The sequence below is a fragment of the Triticum aestivum genome, chromosome 2B (genome assembly GCF_018294505.1).
Source record: "Triticum aestivum cultivar Chinese Spring chromosome 2B, IWGSC CS RefSeq v2.1, whole genome shotgun sequence".
NCBI lineage: Eukaryota > Viridiplantae > Streptophyta > Magnoliopsida > Poales > Poaceae > Triticum > Triticum aestivum.
In genome coordinates this window covers 222847262-222861167 of record NC_057798.1, presented here as the reverse complement: position 1 = coordinate 222861167, position 13906 = coordinate 222847262, and the positions used below count along the sequence as shown (strand labels likewise).

The 13906-nt window shown below is 41.3% G+C and overlaps 1 protein-coding gene across 1 annotated transcript; it reads right to left on the bottom strand.

The window, feature by feature from the left end:
• Positions 1 to 6184: 6184 nt before the first annotated feature.
• LOC123044483 (vacuole membrane protein KMS2) lies at positions 6185 to 13017 on the bottom strand. Its single transcript, XM_044467222.1, has 8 exons — positions 12654 to 13017; positions 11424 to 11635; positions 11013 to 11091; positions 10590 to 10877; positions 7978 to 8132; positions 7562 to 7678; positions 7236 to 7421; positions 6185 to 6660 (listed from the first exon to the last, which is right to left on the bottom strand). The coding sequence occupies exons 1-8, from the start codon at positions 12694 to 12696 to the stop codon at positions 6466 to 6468; spliced, it is 1275 nt and encodes a 424-aa protein (XP_044323157.1). The 5' UTR covers positions 12697 to 13017; the 3' UTR covers positions 6185 to 6465.
• Between the last annotated feature and the right edge of the window lie 889 nt (positions 13018 to 13906).

Genomic DNA, 13906 nt, shown 5'->3' with positions numbered 1-13906 from the left:
GTCGAACACGCTATAAACCCAGATGGTGGCCACTAAGATAAAAGTAATGTCTATCATAGTGGTGATTAATTAATAATTGCATCGATGAAGACAAAAAAAGTATGTTGAACTACTGTAAGTAATTTACACTATTAGAAATTCTCGCAATTTTTTTTTGCACAATTAGAATAACGCTAAAGCCTAAAGGAGTAGCGAACCAACCTGTGCTTGGATAGTTAGGAGGACAGCGGTATCCCCAACCTATCAGAGTTCAACTCCCGGTGCTTGTCGAAGATGTTGATAAGGATAGATTATACATCTATGCATTCGTATGGGTGAGTGTACGTGCGTATATATAAAGCCTAAACCAGTAAAAGGTCCCGTTCGCGGCTGCGTCTCTATCATAATCATATTCTACTATTGCTTGCCATGTCTCTTGTTCGTACCGGAGTAGCTTTTTTTTAGTAGTTTTCATACCTTAGATTTCTTTTATGGTACTGTTCGTACCTAGCTAATGGTACAATGATTCCCCCATAGAATATGGTTTACCAATTCCACTAGCTAACCGCTGATTTCGATCCTTTTATCTGCATACTCGAGAAGAAAAAAAGCAGATTCCTACCTATTAACTTAACACAAATATAAGAGCGATTGTTCAAGAAATGATTATTAACACTGACCAGCTATCTGCTGACCACTTAAAGTGTTGATAGTTGGACGAAACTCTGCTTGGAAGATCTGCCGTTTCGAAAAGACCTTTATTGAAAAGTAGAGGTTTGAGTTAATTTCTTCTCAGTTATTCTTGAAATTTTGTAGGTTAAATAAGTAGGTACCAAAACAGACTATATATTTAGTTTACTACTACACCATCTTTGATCTTTAGGATTTGAAAAAAAGTAGTATCACAATGTGATGTGCACTCATAATCCTACATGTCTGACTTTGTGCCAAAGTTCGTTTGATTGCACCACATGAAAAACAAAAGATTCTTTTGTTGAAATGGGTAACTCTTTTGAAATAAATTGCAAAACAATCCTTAGAAAAAATAATCTTATACAATCATTCAATTGACGCACGAAAAATTTCCAAGGACTAATCCTCTAAATTTCTATGAAAATCGTTTGAATCAAAGTGACCCCCGAATTGCTATCCACACGAGGCTAATCAAGAACAACCTTGCTATAACAAGGATAATAATAAACAAATATTTTATGCAACAAGCTACTAATACATTAGTTTTTTTTTTTGCAAGGTTACTACAACATTAGTTTTCCGTCTTGTATTTTGCGTCTCTAAGTAGTTGCGGCCTAGATAATGTTGACCTAGGTGCATAGATCGGTTCGTATCGATTTTATATTATTTGACTCCAGCTAGGTGCATAGTTTAGTCCAACTTGCTGCCCATTTGACTTGTTTGTATACTCATCGTAAGTTATTTGATCTTTTCGAAACTCTGCAACTTTCATTTTCCTAAGCGAATGAACAAATGAAGTTTGGATAGCTGTCATTTAGACTTTGATTTTTTTGGAGTGCTACATTCATTTTTCAGATAAGTAAAGAAAATGTCAAATCTAATTTTAGCCGATCTGTTCAATATCCACCAGTTAAAATTGTAGCACTAATTACAGTGAGTGAAACTACACATGCATAGGTTGATGTGCACTGTGCATTATACTTGAAGTCAATATTTGAAGCATACATGGGTAAAATATCAAAAGACTAAATATTAGTTTTTAAGATTTTAACTGCAAACTAACTAAAGCAAATATAATCCCAGATTTCTAAATTTTTATTACTTTGTTAAATCTTTTATTAAAGATGTGCAATTTTGTTAGCTACTCTCTAACCAAATCAATGCACTAGATGGCATGTTTTTCTTCATTATATACCCTCTACGTTGACATTTATGACGCAAATTGTGCCCATTTAATAGTTTTTCATCCCAATTACCCCATTTAGCAAATGTTTTGCTAGCTTTTACACCATTTAAAATAGTCAGAGTGATATGCAAACTAGGTCGCGACAGTCATGTACACCTGGCGCTGAAATGTTTGAGTCGGACTTGCCTAGACGGCGTCAGCCCTCACAAACACCCTTGACTCTTGTGCCACTGGTTTCCCTCACATGCACATGGTTGGCTTAGGATTTTGGCAGAGGTGGTGCCGACAGGGTGACGATGACGATGTGGCACCGTAAGAAACGGTGGTGGGCGTGAACGCTGGTTTCAAGGTGGTGGTGGCCCTGGTGCTTTGTAGAGGAGGAAGAGGAGAGTCGCACGAAAACATGTGGTAAAAGAAGAAGTTGAATGGGAGGTGGGGCTTTGTTGATGGCCTCCTTCTACTCCTAGGAAGGAGAAATGTCATGGAGCACATTCATTACCGTACATACAACATAGCTCCATTGATCTTGCCATCATCTCGAATTCTCCCTAGTCTACCCGAGAAATTGTTCTTTGTTTTAAGTTGTGGATAGCTCCTCCAATGGTTTTGTTGGCAGGCAAAGCGTCGATAGAATTATGTCTAGTGCGATGCAAATCCTTAAGCAAATATGGTGAAGGAAAATGAGGTCAAAGCAATAAACAAGCAACAACTTTGACATGAAGAAGGAACCCACCAAAATGAAGCAGTGCATTTGCGCAACTGACAACCATGAGAATCAAATTGTTTCTGTCTTAGTCATTCGACCGATTCAAGCACGAAAAAACGCCAAGAGGAGAACCGCGATGTGAGAAATTGTGTACTATATAGCCGAGAGCCCACCTAGCAAATTGCTCTAAAAAATTAAAGGGGGTAAAACATGCAAAAGTTTCGCTAAATGAGGTAATCTTGATGAAAATTTGTTAAATGGGCGCACAAAATTTTCAAAGTTGAAGGTATAAACTAAAATTCACTCTCTTATCAATAGATGCAATGTATACGAGAGTGGAATTTTACTCATCTAACTATATAAACTTGCATACCGTAAAAGCGTGTAAGATGGCATACAAAAGGAAGACTAGTTACTAGTATAAAAATGAAATGAAGGGCTAATAGTTGTAATGATGATGATACCCAGGGGACCTCAAATTCAAAGTGCAGACAAATGTTGTGTCTTGTATTAGTAATTAACCAGCTAGACTTGGCGATTTAGCAAAAGGAACTTGCTTTTTTTTTCGGGTTTCACTTTCTTTTTGAGTTGGTGGAACTTGCTTTGTTGATATAGAAAGAGCTAGTGAATGAGAGTTGGTTTCTAGGATCTACTAACTGTTTGGGCTTATTGGCCCACCACAATTTATATAGATGTCAAATCTACTGATATCTGGCCCACATTAGCCATTCATCAAACATTCATTACTTTTCTTGTCAAAAATAAAACCATTAATTTTGGATGATTTGTTCCTATTATAATATGGCAACTTGCATTATTCCGAAATGTGCTACTACTACATCCTATAGGGCTAGTGAGGGGGGAGGTACTAGTATAAAGCCAGAAAGGCTGAAAACATGATAATGAGGTCTATCAAAAGAGATGCCCAAATGCTTGAAAGCTTCTTTCTTGTCCAGTTTGTTTGCACTATACTTGGGACTAAACTAATGGCAGGGGAGGCAACAATGTAGTACGATGGCTCCAATATATTTTGTGTTCTTTGTTTCCACTTTATCGGCCCCACCCGGCATATTATATGTCTGGGATCATGTCTCTAGGTTGAAAATTTCCTGAGGCCCAATGTGACCTGGACAAGCAACCCAATGCTGCCACATCCCTCTAGAGGCTTGATCACACTAGCTGGCTCGCTGGCACATAAAAAATACTGATATTTTAAATTGCACGATCGACGCAAGATATCATCATGTTCACCACTAGATACAATATCTTGTGGTAGGGCCAATTGTATATTTATCTATGGCAAGTGCATGGGCTGGGATGCTTTGTTTGACTGGTGGTACGTACAGATATAGCTCTGAGCACACATCTGAACCATTTTATATTGGCAATATATGATCAGCTGATGGCCAGTTCCACATATAAGTACATGCAAACATATTTAATCCAACCATTTGGTATGACAAGATTATCCTCAGCACTAAACAAATGCTCATGTTACCAATCTGTTATTATATCGGTATCATGGCGATTACTTTACGAGTAAGTACGTGGTAATGACTACCGATCCTAGACGTATTCTCATGGATATATAAATATAGTGGCTTGAAAGGGATCTAATGGAGGGTATATAAAATTAAGAGGAGTGGCGTGGCAGGAAGTAGGGGAAGACTAGAATTGCTTGTCATAAGTGCCTAACAAAGTCAATAAAACTAGTATATACATAGTGTAGTTCAAGAGAGAAGTTGGTGTCTATGAAGCTAATAGATAAATAAATTGTGTAGTAATAATGAATATGCTTTGGCATGTTACCCCCTGAACATCAGCATTTCAGAGACTGAAAAATAACGAAGGGTGTGGCATTACCATCAAAAGTCTTTTGTTGTAACTCATGTCTAGTATTGAAATTTACAGAATATGCACACCGAAATGATGCACCAATGGAAAAAATATATAGAGAGCAAGATAGTAGATAACAGCGGAAGTTTTTGCGCCCCAGGAGTTCAAGAAAAACTTGAGCGCACCTGTATTTTTCTGTGAAAAGTATGTCAGATTATGCGCTAATAAGACAAGCGGCGAATTTGTAATATGAGAACCATGCATACCCAAGCTTGAACATCTCTGATGGAAGTAGCACAAAGTAACATTCAACGGTACTCCCTCCGTCTGGAAATACTTGTCGTAAAAACGAATGTATCTAGACGCATTTTAGTTTTAGATACATCCATTTTTACATATTTCTCCGATGAGTATTTTCGGACAAAGGGAGTACAAAGTATCCAAGAAACGCACAACGGGCACTTCTCGCCAACATTTCTTGAGATGTGCAACATTTTCTTTTCCCTGCTCATAGCCGCCGAGATCACATTGCTATTTTTCCGTTCCCAAAAAACTCGGGCTCGGATCCCCACAGAGAAGCCTAAAAAAAATACATTTCCTAGCACCACTGTTTTGATATGATGCCTGACCAGCTTGCAGTAGAATAGCAGCAGTGCTACCATATTCCGTTGGCTTTGCAGTCCGTAGCCTCCTAGCCGCCTATAGCTGGAAAGCTGATAGGATCGTAGTGGTAGATTTACGTTGCTGTAGGGCTCATTAAAAAACAGGCCCACATGGCAGTGCCACAACTGCAGGTGATGTACGTCAGGGGAGCCGCTTCCAGCATAGGGGGGGGCAGTGGTAGGGCAGTGTAGGAAAATAGCATGCGCGTAGGATAGGTTCGGCCAGTGCATGTGCATTTATCAGTTACTGCGCGCCAGTAGTAGCTTTCCGGATCTCTGGCTCAGGTAAGGCGATCTACTGGCTCTACTCCTAACAGTAATATAGTATCGAATAATGTAGTTTTAAATGATTTTATATATACTTATTGCAAATTAGTATGCACTCCCAGCTGCAAAATGTAAAGGTGGTGTACTTTAGCAGTTGAATGTTTCAAAATTCAAATTTTGATGGCCCTGCAGTCTAAAAGGATAAAAGGATCACCTTTAAAAAAAAAAAAAAGGGTCACCTTTTGTACCAGACGCACTTCCTCCCTGAACAATGCAAATAAAGATTCAGGAGTAGTAGGTGTTTAATCACTAACAAAAAAAAGACCCTACCTCAATATAGCATAATTAAGCAACATGACGATTGTAGACAAACATAAACCTCACACGCTGCAAGCCATGTGATGTGATTAACCCATGAGCGCACAGCTCAATCTGCCTCTCAAGATGGAAGAGTCCAAGCTCGCTCAAGCCTCCAAATAAGCAGAACAAAACTGCAACCTCACTAAAGAGTAAAGAAAGTAAAATGATAAAAAGATACTAGGAGTTTTTTTTTGTCCTGACGTGCCATCTGGCATCTGCATTGACACTTGACAGGAACATGAATTTTCTCAACGCGTAGCCATCAGGAACAAATGGCGGATCTTGACAGATCATCACCAATGCTGAGACAAAAACGACAGCATCAAGATGGTAGGCACAAACTTAATGCTTATTGTGCCAATTGATGGCAATATCTTGGTTGCTATGTACTCCCTCTGTAAAGAAATATAAGAGCGTTTAGATCACTACATTAGTGATCTAAACGCTCTTATATTTCTTTACGGAGGGTACAAGGCCAACATTACACTTGCGCACTAGTCAAACTTCCTTTTTTTTTTCTCCTCTCTTTTTTGCGACTTTCTACTAAGTGATCAGTAAGCTAGTGCTCCACGGGAATACAGACAGCGGTTCTTAGTTTTGCAGTCATGCTGGCCTGATGGGATGGGTTATATACACTGTATCAATGTGATTTCTTGGAGAATAAAGCCAGCTATCCAGTAAATGACCAGATTTAGAATTCCCAAATCAGTCTCATGCAGGAAGTGATGGCATGAATATAGATTGAATATCTGTCCGGATGAAATGCCCTGGCTAGATTAATTTGATATTCTGGCAGCAGGTTCAGAGGCGGAACTTAGTGTAGCTGATGACTTCATGCTGATCTCAAGCTCTTGTTGCTTCTTCAGATAACTCTGTGCTGTGGAAGTGATTATCTGAATGATGAAATTCACGATCATGAGCCACACCACGGTGTTCCAGATCAAAGAGAATGACAGATTCCACTTCTTCCCCTGCACGAGGACAATTCATATTTAGGGGAAATGGCAACTTTCTGGGAAAGCAGATGATAACATCAAGCTAAGCAAAAACAGCAGAGGAAACAAGAAAAGGAAACTTCATCATAATCATCGTTCCACTCCATTACTGCTGAAGTTATGTTACAATCGTCATCAATCATAACCAGCCTCCATCAGTCTATCTACAACTAATCAATTGTGCAAACAACACCGAGGACTTGGTTAATTTGTCAGTTGGAAAATACTCCCTCCGTTTCAAAATAGATGACCCAACTTTGTACTAACTTTGTACTAAAGTTAGTACAAAGTTGAGTCATCTATTTTGGAGGGAGTATATGAGAATACAAAACATTTCAACCAGATTATCGGCCGTAAGCCCGCGATTATCACTTGCAGCATGCTATTACATGATAAATAGAGACACTCGTTTAAGTTATTAATAAATTAATTAAACTTCCTAAGAAATAAGCACATCAAAAGATGATAGAGATCATTTATAAAGAAATAAAACATAAACATTAGAATTTTAGATGCTCAAAACTATTTCGAAGCTTAGCAAAAACCGGTACCTTCGCAGCACTAGAAGCTGATGTAGCAACACTTGCCATTAAAAACTTATCCTTAGCTGTCTTCAACTTGGTGACTAAAGAGGGAAGGATGGATGATACTCCAGGGGAATTGCTAAACACCCATACAAGCCTTTCCTCCACCAATTCAAGAAGTTGGTTGTTGCAGAGAGTAATTACCAATGTTGTCTACATAAGTAATTTGTAAAACACGGTTAGGTCCATCAGTTTAAATTAATTAAAGAAATGAAATATGAATATGCAAATGTTGCAGTTAAAACTAAATGCTGTGCATAGGAGGAACTGTACCAAGCTAGAAAGTAGCAAACCTGCATATAAACCTTGATAATGGCCTTCCCAATTAAAGTTGCCAGAAAGAACTTCCAGAAGGGGACATTAAATTGGCCACACAAAATGCCAGCAAGATCAAACAGAGGGTTTGGCACCTAACGAAGGGAAAAGTTAGTCTCTAACTGTCATAGTTAACAATGAAGCAATAATATGCCAAAGATAACTTCTCTGCATTTGCAATAGCTCCACTGGTCACAAGGAAAGTCATGGTCACATTTCATATGCAATTTTTTATAGCAACTATAATTTGAGTGGGGAGAGAATGAGCTTCTCAAGAAATTTAAGTGGAGTTCACCTAATAGCTTAAATTGTTAAGGAGCTACAAGGCAACTAGTACGGTGACCTAATCAAGCATGTATACAAGCAAATAAATGTCCACAAGAAAGAAACTAACCGAAGCAAGTAGCAGTATTGTAGGGAAGCTAAGATATTGTGAGTGAGACATAAGCCAGCGCTTGGCCCGACGTAGAGTTGATGATAGAAAACCTTCTTTTGAGATAGAAGCATCCAATTCTGCCAACTCCTCTACCTTTTGGCCTGACATGCTAGCTGTAGTTCATTTGTATTAACCTGAATCAGTTGCGTTAAGTAATTTTTCCTAATTAATTACACAAATTTAGAGCTACTTTAGTCTAAATTAAGCTAAAGTTTGTACAATAAAATGTTAGAAACATGGATTAATAGCATCAATTATTCTTCCAAAGAAATCACTGAGATCACGGATTGTTTAACCTTAACTTATGCCAATCTTATATGGTCGCTTATTGTGGTCAAGATAGTCAAACTTATAAGCCAGATAAGTCCAACTTATCATATGGTTAGCCATATTCATTAAAAATGGGAACAAAAACGATTGTCATTTAAACATAACCATAATAAAAGTAGCAAAGGAAGAATCACAAAAGGCTTAGTGGGAGCCTGGATGGAAGTTAAATGCATTCAAGATCTAACATCTGGACAGGACCATGAAACTGAATTTTATAACTACTCTGCTCTGCATACAGGATAATTATATTTCTGACTGAAGGCTATACTGGAAGATGGTACAGAAATAAGCAACAATCAAATAAAAAGTCAACGGTCATCACTGATCAAAGTCTGCTATATATGCGATCAAGAAGCTTCTTGCTAAGAGGATTGTGCAGTTCTTTCTGACACGCAATTACACATCAAAGTAACTGTTAGAGTACGTAATGGGCCTAATGGGTCCATTAGTCTTAGAGTTAATTAGAGATAAGGGTCGTTTGCTTAGGGGTCAAGTAAGCCTTGCTTGAGAGTCAAGTAAACCTCTCTATATAAAGAGAGGAGATGTATCAATCTAATCAAGCAAGAATTAAGAAGGAAATCCCTTCCCTCTTGCTCGGCCATGGGCAAAAAGGCCCCCGGCCGGCCCTCTCGTGCCCTCCTTCTAGCAGCGCCATAACAATTTGGTATCAGCTAGCTTCGGTTCGATCATGTCTTCACCACCGCCAAGCCCGTCTCTTCCGCTGCCGGTCACCTTGTCGCCTCCGGCGACCACCACGACCGTCACCCCGCTCCTGCCCGCGCCGGGATCCTCTGTCGCACCCGCCCCCACCGTCCTCACCTGGGAGGATGTGTCCGGGGTGCTGCTGGACCTAACCCAGGCGGTCCAGGAGATCCACCTGTTCTTGGTCGGGTCCTACGGGCCGCACTCGGTTGCGCCGCCCATCGCCGCCCCCGCGCCGCCGCACCAGGCGGCCTTCGCCGCACTCGCCGGGCCACTGCAGCTGCCATCCATCGCCACCACCGCCCAGCCCTGGCTGCAGTGGCAGCCGCCGCTCCTGGCGGCCTCCGCCGCGCCCGGCGCGGCAGCGCAGCAGCCGCTGCAGCTGCAGCAGCCACCGCCGGTCAGCTCCGCCGCCCAGTATGGGATGCCCTACGACGGGAGTGCAACGACCTCGTTCCCATCAGCGCCGCCGCCATCCCAGGGCGTCCACATCCAGCAGATCAAGTCCCTGCCGTCGCCGTCACCGCTTCCGTCTTGGATCGCTACCCGCCATGTGTCGGCGGCGGTGAGGCTGCAGGCTGCTGCGCGCGGCCTCCTAGCGCGTCGGCGTGTGCGGGAGATGCGTGGTCTGCAGCTGCCGCTCCTCCAAGTTGCCCTTCGCTGTGCAAAGGACCTCGATCTCGTCCGCTGCGTCAGGGATCTTGGGCATGTGGTTTCCCCCACGGGCGGCCGGCATGCTGTTTTCCCCGCGGGCAGCGACCTCAAAGTCTGCGACATCGGCGGTTGGGGGGGCGCACCCCTCCTCGTCATTCTCCATCGCAAGCCCTCCACTCTTCCCTGTGCGGTGCAGACCAACAGCCATACACATGCACTCCTTTTGTCCAGGTGGTGTCCATGGGATCCAGGTGGCTGTACACGTGCACGTCCAAAATAAAGCGTCCTAGTCTATTTCAGGTTGAGAATAATAAAACAAGCCGAGATGTAAAAGGCTTGTTTTTAGGTGTTAGGTTTGCGTTGCGTCGAGTCATGGTTATAAGTTGGTTAGGCTGCAGCTCGAGGACAAGCTGCATGTCCAGGTGGGGTGTAGTGTTAGAGTACGTAATGGGCCTAATGGGTCCATTAGTCTTAGAGTTAATTAGAGATAATGGTCGTTTACTTAGGGGTCAAGTAAGCCTTGCTTGAGAGTTAAGTAAACCTCTCTATATAAAGAGAGGAGATGTATCAATCTAATCAAGCAAGAATTAAGAAGGAAATCCCTTCCCTCTTGCTCGGCCATGGGCAAAAAGGCCCCCGGCCGGCCCTCTCGTGCCCTCCTTCTAGCAACGCCATAACAGTAACTATGTTATGTGTTCATGTAAGTTTAGACCTGGTGAGGCATTTATACATAATTTTAGGTGATTCACAACGACACCCTGGATTAATAATTTGAAGAATAATGAAGTATAGCATGATATGCTTATGCTTAAGAAGGTATGAGCAAACATAGAACTATGTAAATTATGCTCGAGTTGGCAAGAGCAAAGCAGTACAAACATAACCTGCTCTAGAGATAAAATATGGAGGAAGCTCTCCAAGTGCAGTTCCAATGCCCCAAAGAACAGCTTCAAGATGAACTTCATGCAATATTTTGCTGAATGGGATTGTTTCCTGATATATTGGAGGTCCAAACTCCAGACATTCTTTCTCCAACCATGAAGGCCTCCTTTTAAGAAGAATAGTGTCATAAGGAGCACTCTTTAAATCAACCCGGCCACACTGAACCGCTTTCATTGTGAAAAGGGCGATATGAGGCCCTAAATACAATACAAAGGTGTGCAAGCCAGAGCCTGTAAAAATAAATGACGTGCTGAGTATTGAACTGCATGTATACTCTTAATGATAAATACTTAGTTGCTATGCTAACATTTTATTCAACAGATTAACCAGTTTCACACAAATATAAATTGAATTTTGGGTTTTACCTAATCCAATGGATGAAGCCACCCCTAGTACGACCCACCATAATCCAAATCTGGCATACCAAAGCAGTTCCTGCATATGCTGCATTGAAGACAGAATATAATGGTTTATCCATGCTGCAAGAACGCACGCACCACAGACAGGGTACAAAAATGCTCCCACCCGCCTAGGTTTGAGTCTCACATCTACCTTAACCTAAAAAAGTGCAAATCTTACCCCTTCTCATTCAGAATAAATAGATACATTTCAGTGATTTCACCATTCAAAAAGCAACATTTTCTCTCATGCATATCCAGAGACTGTGAAAGCAGTGCGCTGTTAATTTGCATACTTGCAGTTCAATTCAGCATACCGCCACTCGATTTGTCTAATTTGAAATACAGAAATGTGCTAAAACAGAAAGATGATGATACCTTCTCATGTGGGCCATCAGTTACCAGGAGAAGCACACAGGTAGCACCAAGCAACGGAACCAGGAACTTCAACCGAGAACCTTCTTTCAGAACACATGAACATGTGCTTCTTATACTCTGTCCAATGGCTAGCACAAATAATGCGAGTGTTTTGAATGGCTGTGATGTCAGCGTTAAACTCTCCAGGTCCAGGCGATGCTTATCGCGAAGGTCTGAAATATATGTTAAATCTATTACATCATCGGCACACAGTCACAGAGTAGTCTTACTTTTATCTCATTTAAGTTAACCAAGCTTTCAGAGAACTCTGATTTATCTGATGTTACAATGAAGGTGGCATAGACTGAAGGATCCAATGGACGATGCATACCCCTAATATTGCCTTTTATAACAATTTTACCAATCGGGATTCCAAACATTGTGCTGTCCATGAAAATAAAAATTTGCAACTACCTTCCCTAACATAGATTGACCGCAATAAGTAGCATTTCTATTGTATCCAGAATAACTCGTATCAGAAAAACTGAATTTATATTTGGATATCCCAAAAGCACATCACAAGAGACATAAGACTGAAAGAAAAATGCAAAAAATAGAACAATCACCCCTAGCGAATCTTTGCGGGTAGATATCGCTGGAAAGTTATGGAGTAAAACGTACTTATGGCAAACGCCATCTGCCCTAACACCAAACGAAATCCAACTCAGATATCAAGTTTCTTCAACTGTAAACTTTCCAAAAGTGGAGTAAATAGTAGTAATTCAATAACACTTGGAAGGTAAATCTCCATCGTAAATGGCGATCAACTAAGACGAACAGGATCGTTATTCTACCTCCAACAGAAACAAAGGTGAAGGAGATCAAAGCTATACAAGAAACAGCTCAACCGGTGTTCTAATTCATGAAGCAGCGAATCATTATACTCGCCTCAAACGAGAATAGAAAATGACCACTAACTTGTACGTAAAGAAAACAAAATGCTCCAATTTTCCAGGAAAACCTCAGTGACACGCATTCACAACCATATCGCACAAGTTAGACAAATATAACGCCTTCGATAACCACACGAATCTGGAAAAAACCAACCATGAACACAGAGGACCTGACATGATTCTAATTTCTAAGGTTCGAAAGCCCAAAGACCCCCTAGAACCACAGCCGTCTCCAGGAACAGAGCGAGATCAAAGTAACAACGCGATAACAACCCAAGGCCGGCATCGGCCCACTCACCGGACATGGCCTGATCCTCGCCGACGGCGGTGTGCTCCATCATGAACCCCGGGCTTCCCCCTCTGCCGCGGTAGATCTGAGCGGCACCGGCCGGAGCAGGCCGCCACGGCTACTTAAACCAAGGGAAGAAAGAGAAGGTGCGAGCTCTGCAGCTCGTTTGGCGGTTGGCGCGGAAACGCCTGGCCGCTTCTTCTAGGGTCCGGCGGCGAGGCGGGGTCACGAGCTCGGCGAGTCGGAGGATACAGACGGAATCGCTCCCTTCTTTTCTCCTGGAAAGCTGGATGCTTTTGAGTAGAGTAGATGAAAACAAAGCTTCCTCTGTTTTGTTGCGTGCTCAGGCTTTGTGGTTTTACCAAGTCGGAGACAAACGCATTGCTTTGCCGTTGCCAAGGCGTTTATCTTTCCTTTTTCTTAGGGAAGGCGTTTTTGCTTCTTCATTCATGTAGTTTGGTCTTCAGTAAAATAAGGGAAATATAATGTCAAATGTAGAGGGTTTCAATTTTTGTAGTCAGTACTGGGTATTTATTTCTCACAAGCTAATTTCTCCTTTTTCCCAAGAAAGAAACTGTCGGTTATGATAATATCTTTGCGTGCTCAAGAAGAATTGGTCATTTTTTTATAATATAGCAATTTTCCTCTTTTAATTAAACACGTCAAAACCGCTTCTAATAAAATTAAAAAATAACACAAGTTGTTTCCACCTCTCCGGTATGGGAGCACCGACAACGAGGCGTCACAGCTCGTTCTAGTGGCGTTAGTGATCGCTCGATGGTCTAGGGTACATCGATTTAAATTTTATTATGTTTGAGGTGCTTTGTGATTCTGATGAACCTTTATATGGATCTGGGTCTTTTTTGTGAAAAAATTCGTCTCTCTAATTTTATGTAGATTTTTAAAGTGAGATCGACTTGTGCACATCTTTCTCCCGTGAGTGAGCTATACTTCTACAACATGATCCATGCGGTATTTTGTCAAACAAAACCAATTAGTGTATATTAAATGGTAATACTATTTTCTTAAGAATCTTTAGGATCAGAGGGGGTGTGTAGAGAAGGGTGAATGGGTAATTATATAGAAAAAACCATTTTAGTTGCAAAGTTTTAATCTAGTTGTCAGTAGTTGTCTACAACACCCTAAGCATGTCTACGAAACTAAAAACAGAAGCAGAACTTGTAATAATAAGTAAAGAATTAGGGGAACACAATAAAAAAACATGGGGATTTTTGCCAAGGTTTGGATTATTAGTGGCGGGG

Bases quoted from the DNA above. Each gene is read 5' to 3' on its own strand.
- LOC123044483 (XM_044467222.1), bottom strand. From the start codon at position 12,696: ATGATGGAGCACACCGCCGTCGGCGAGGATCAGGCCATGTCCG. The intron at 7,679-7,977 runs GTTAGTTTCTTT...TCCCTTCGTTAG, and splicing joins CAATACTGCTACTTGCTTCG to GTGCCAAACCCTCTGTTTGA. The intron at 6,661-7,235 runs GTACCGGTTTTT...GTCCTCGTGCAG, and splicing joins CAGCTTCTAGTGCTGCGAAG to GGGAAGAAGTGGAATCTGTC.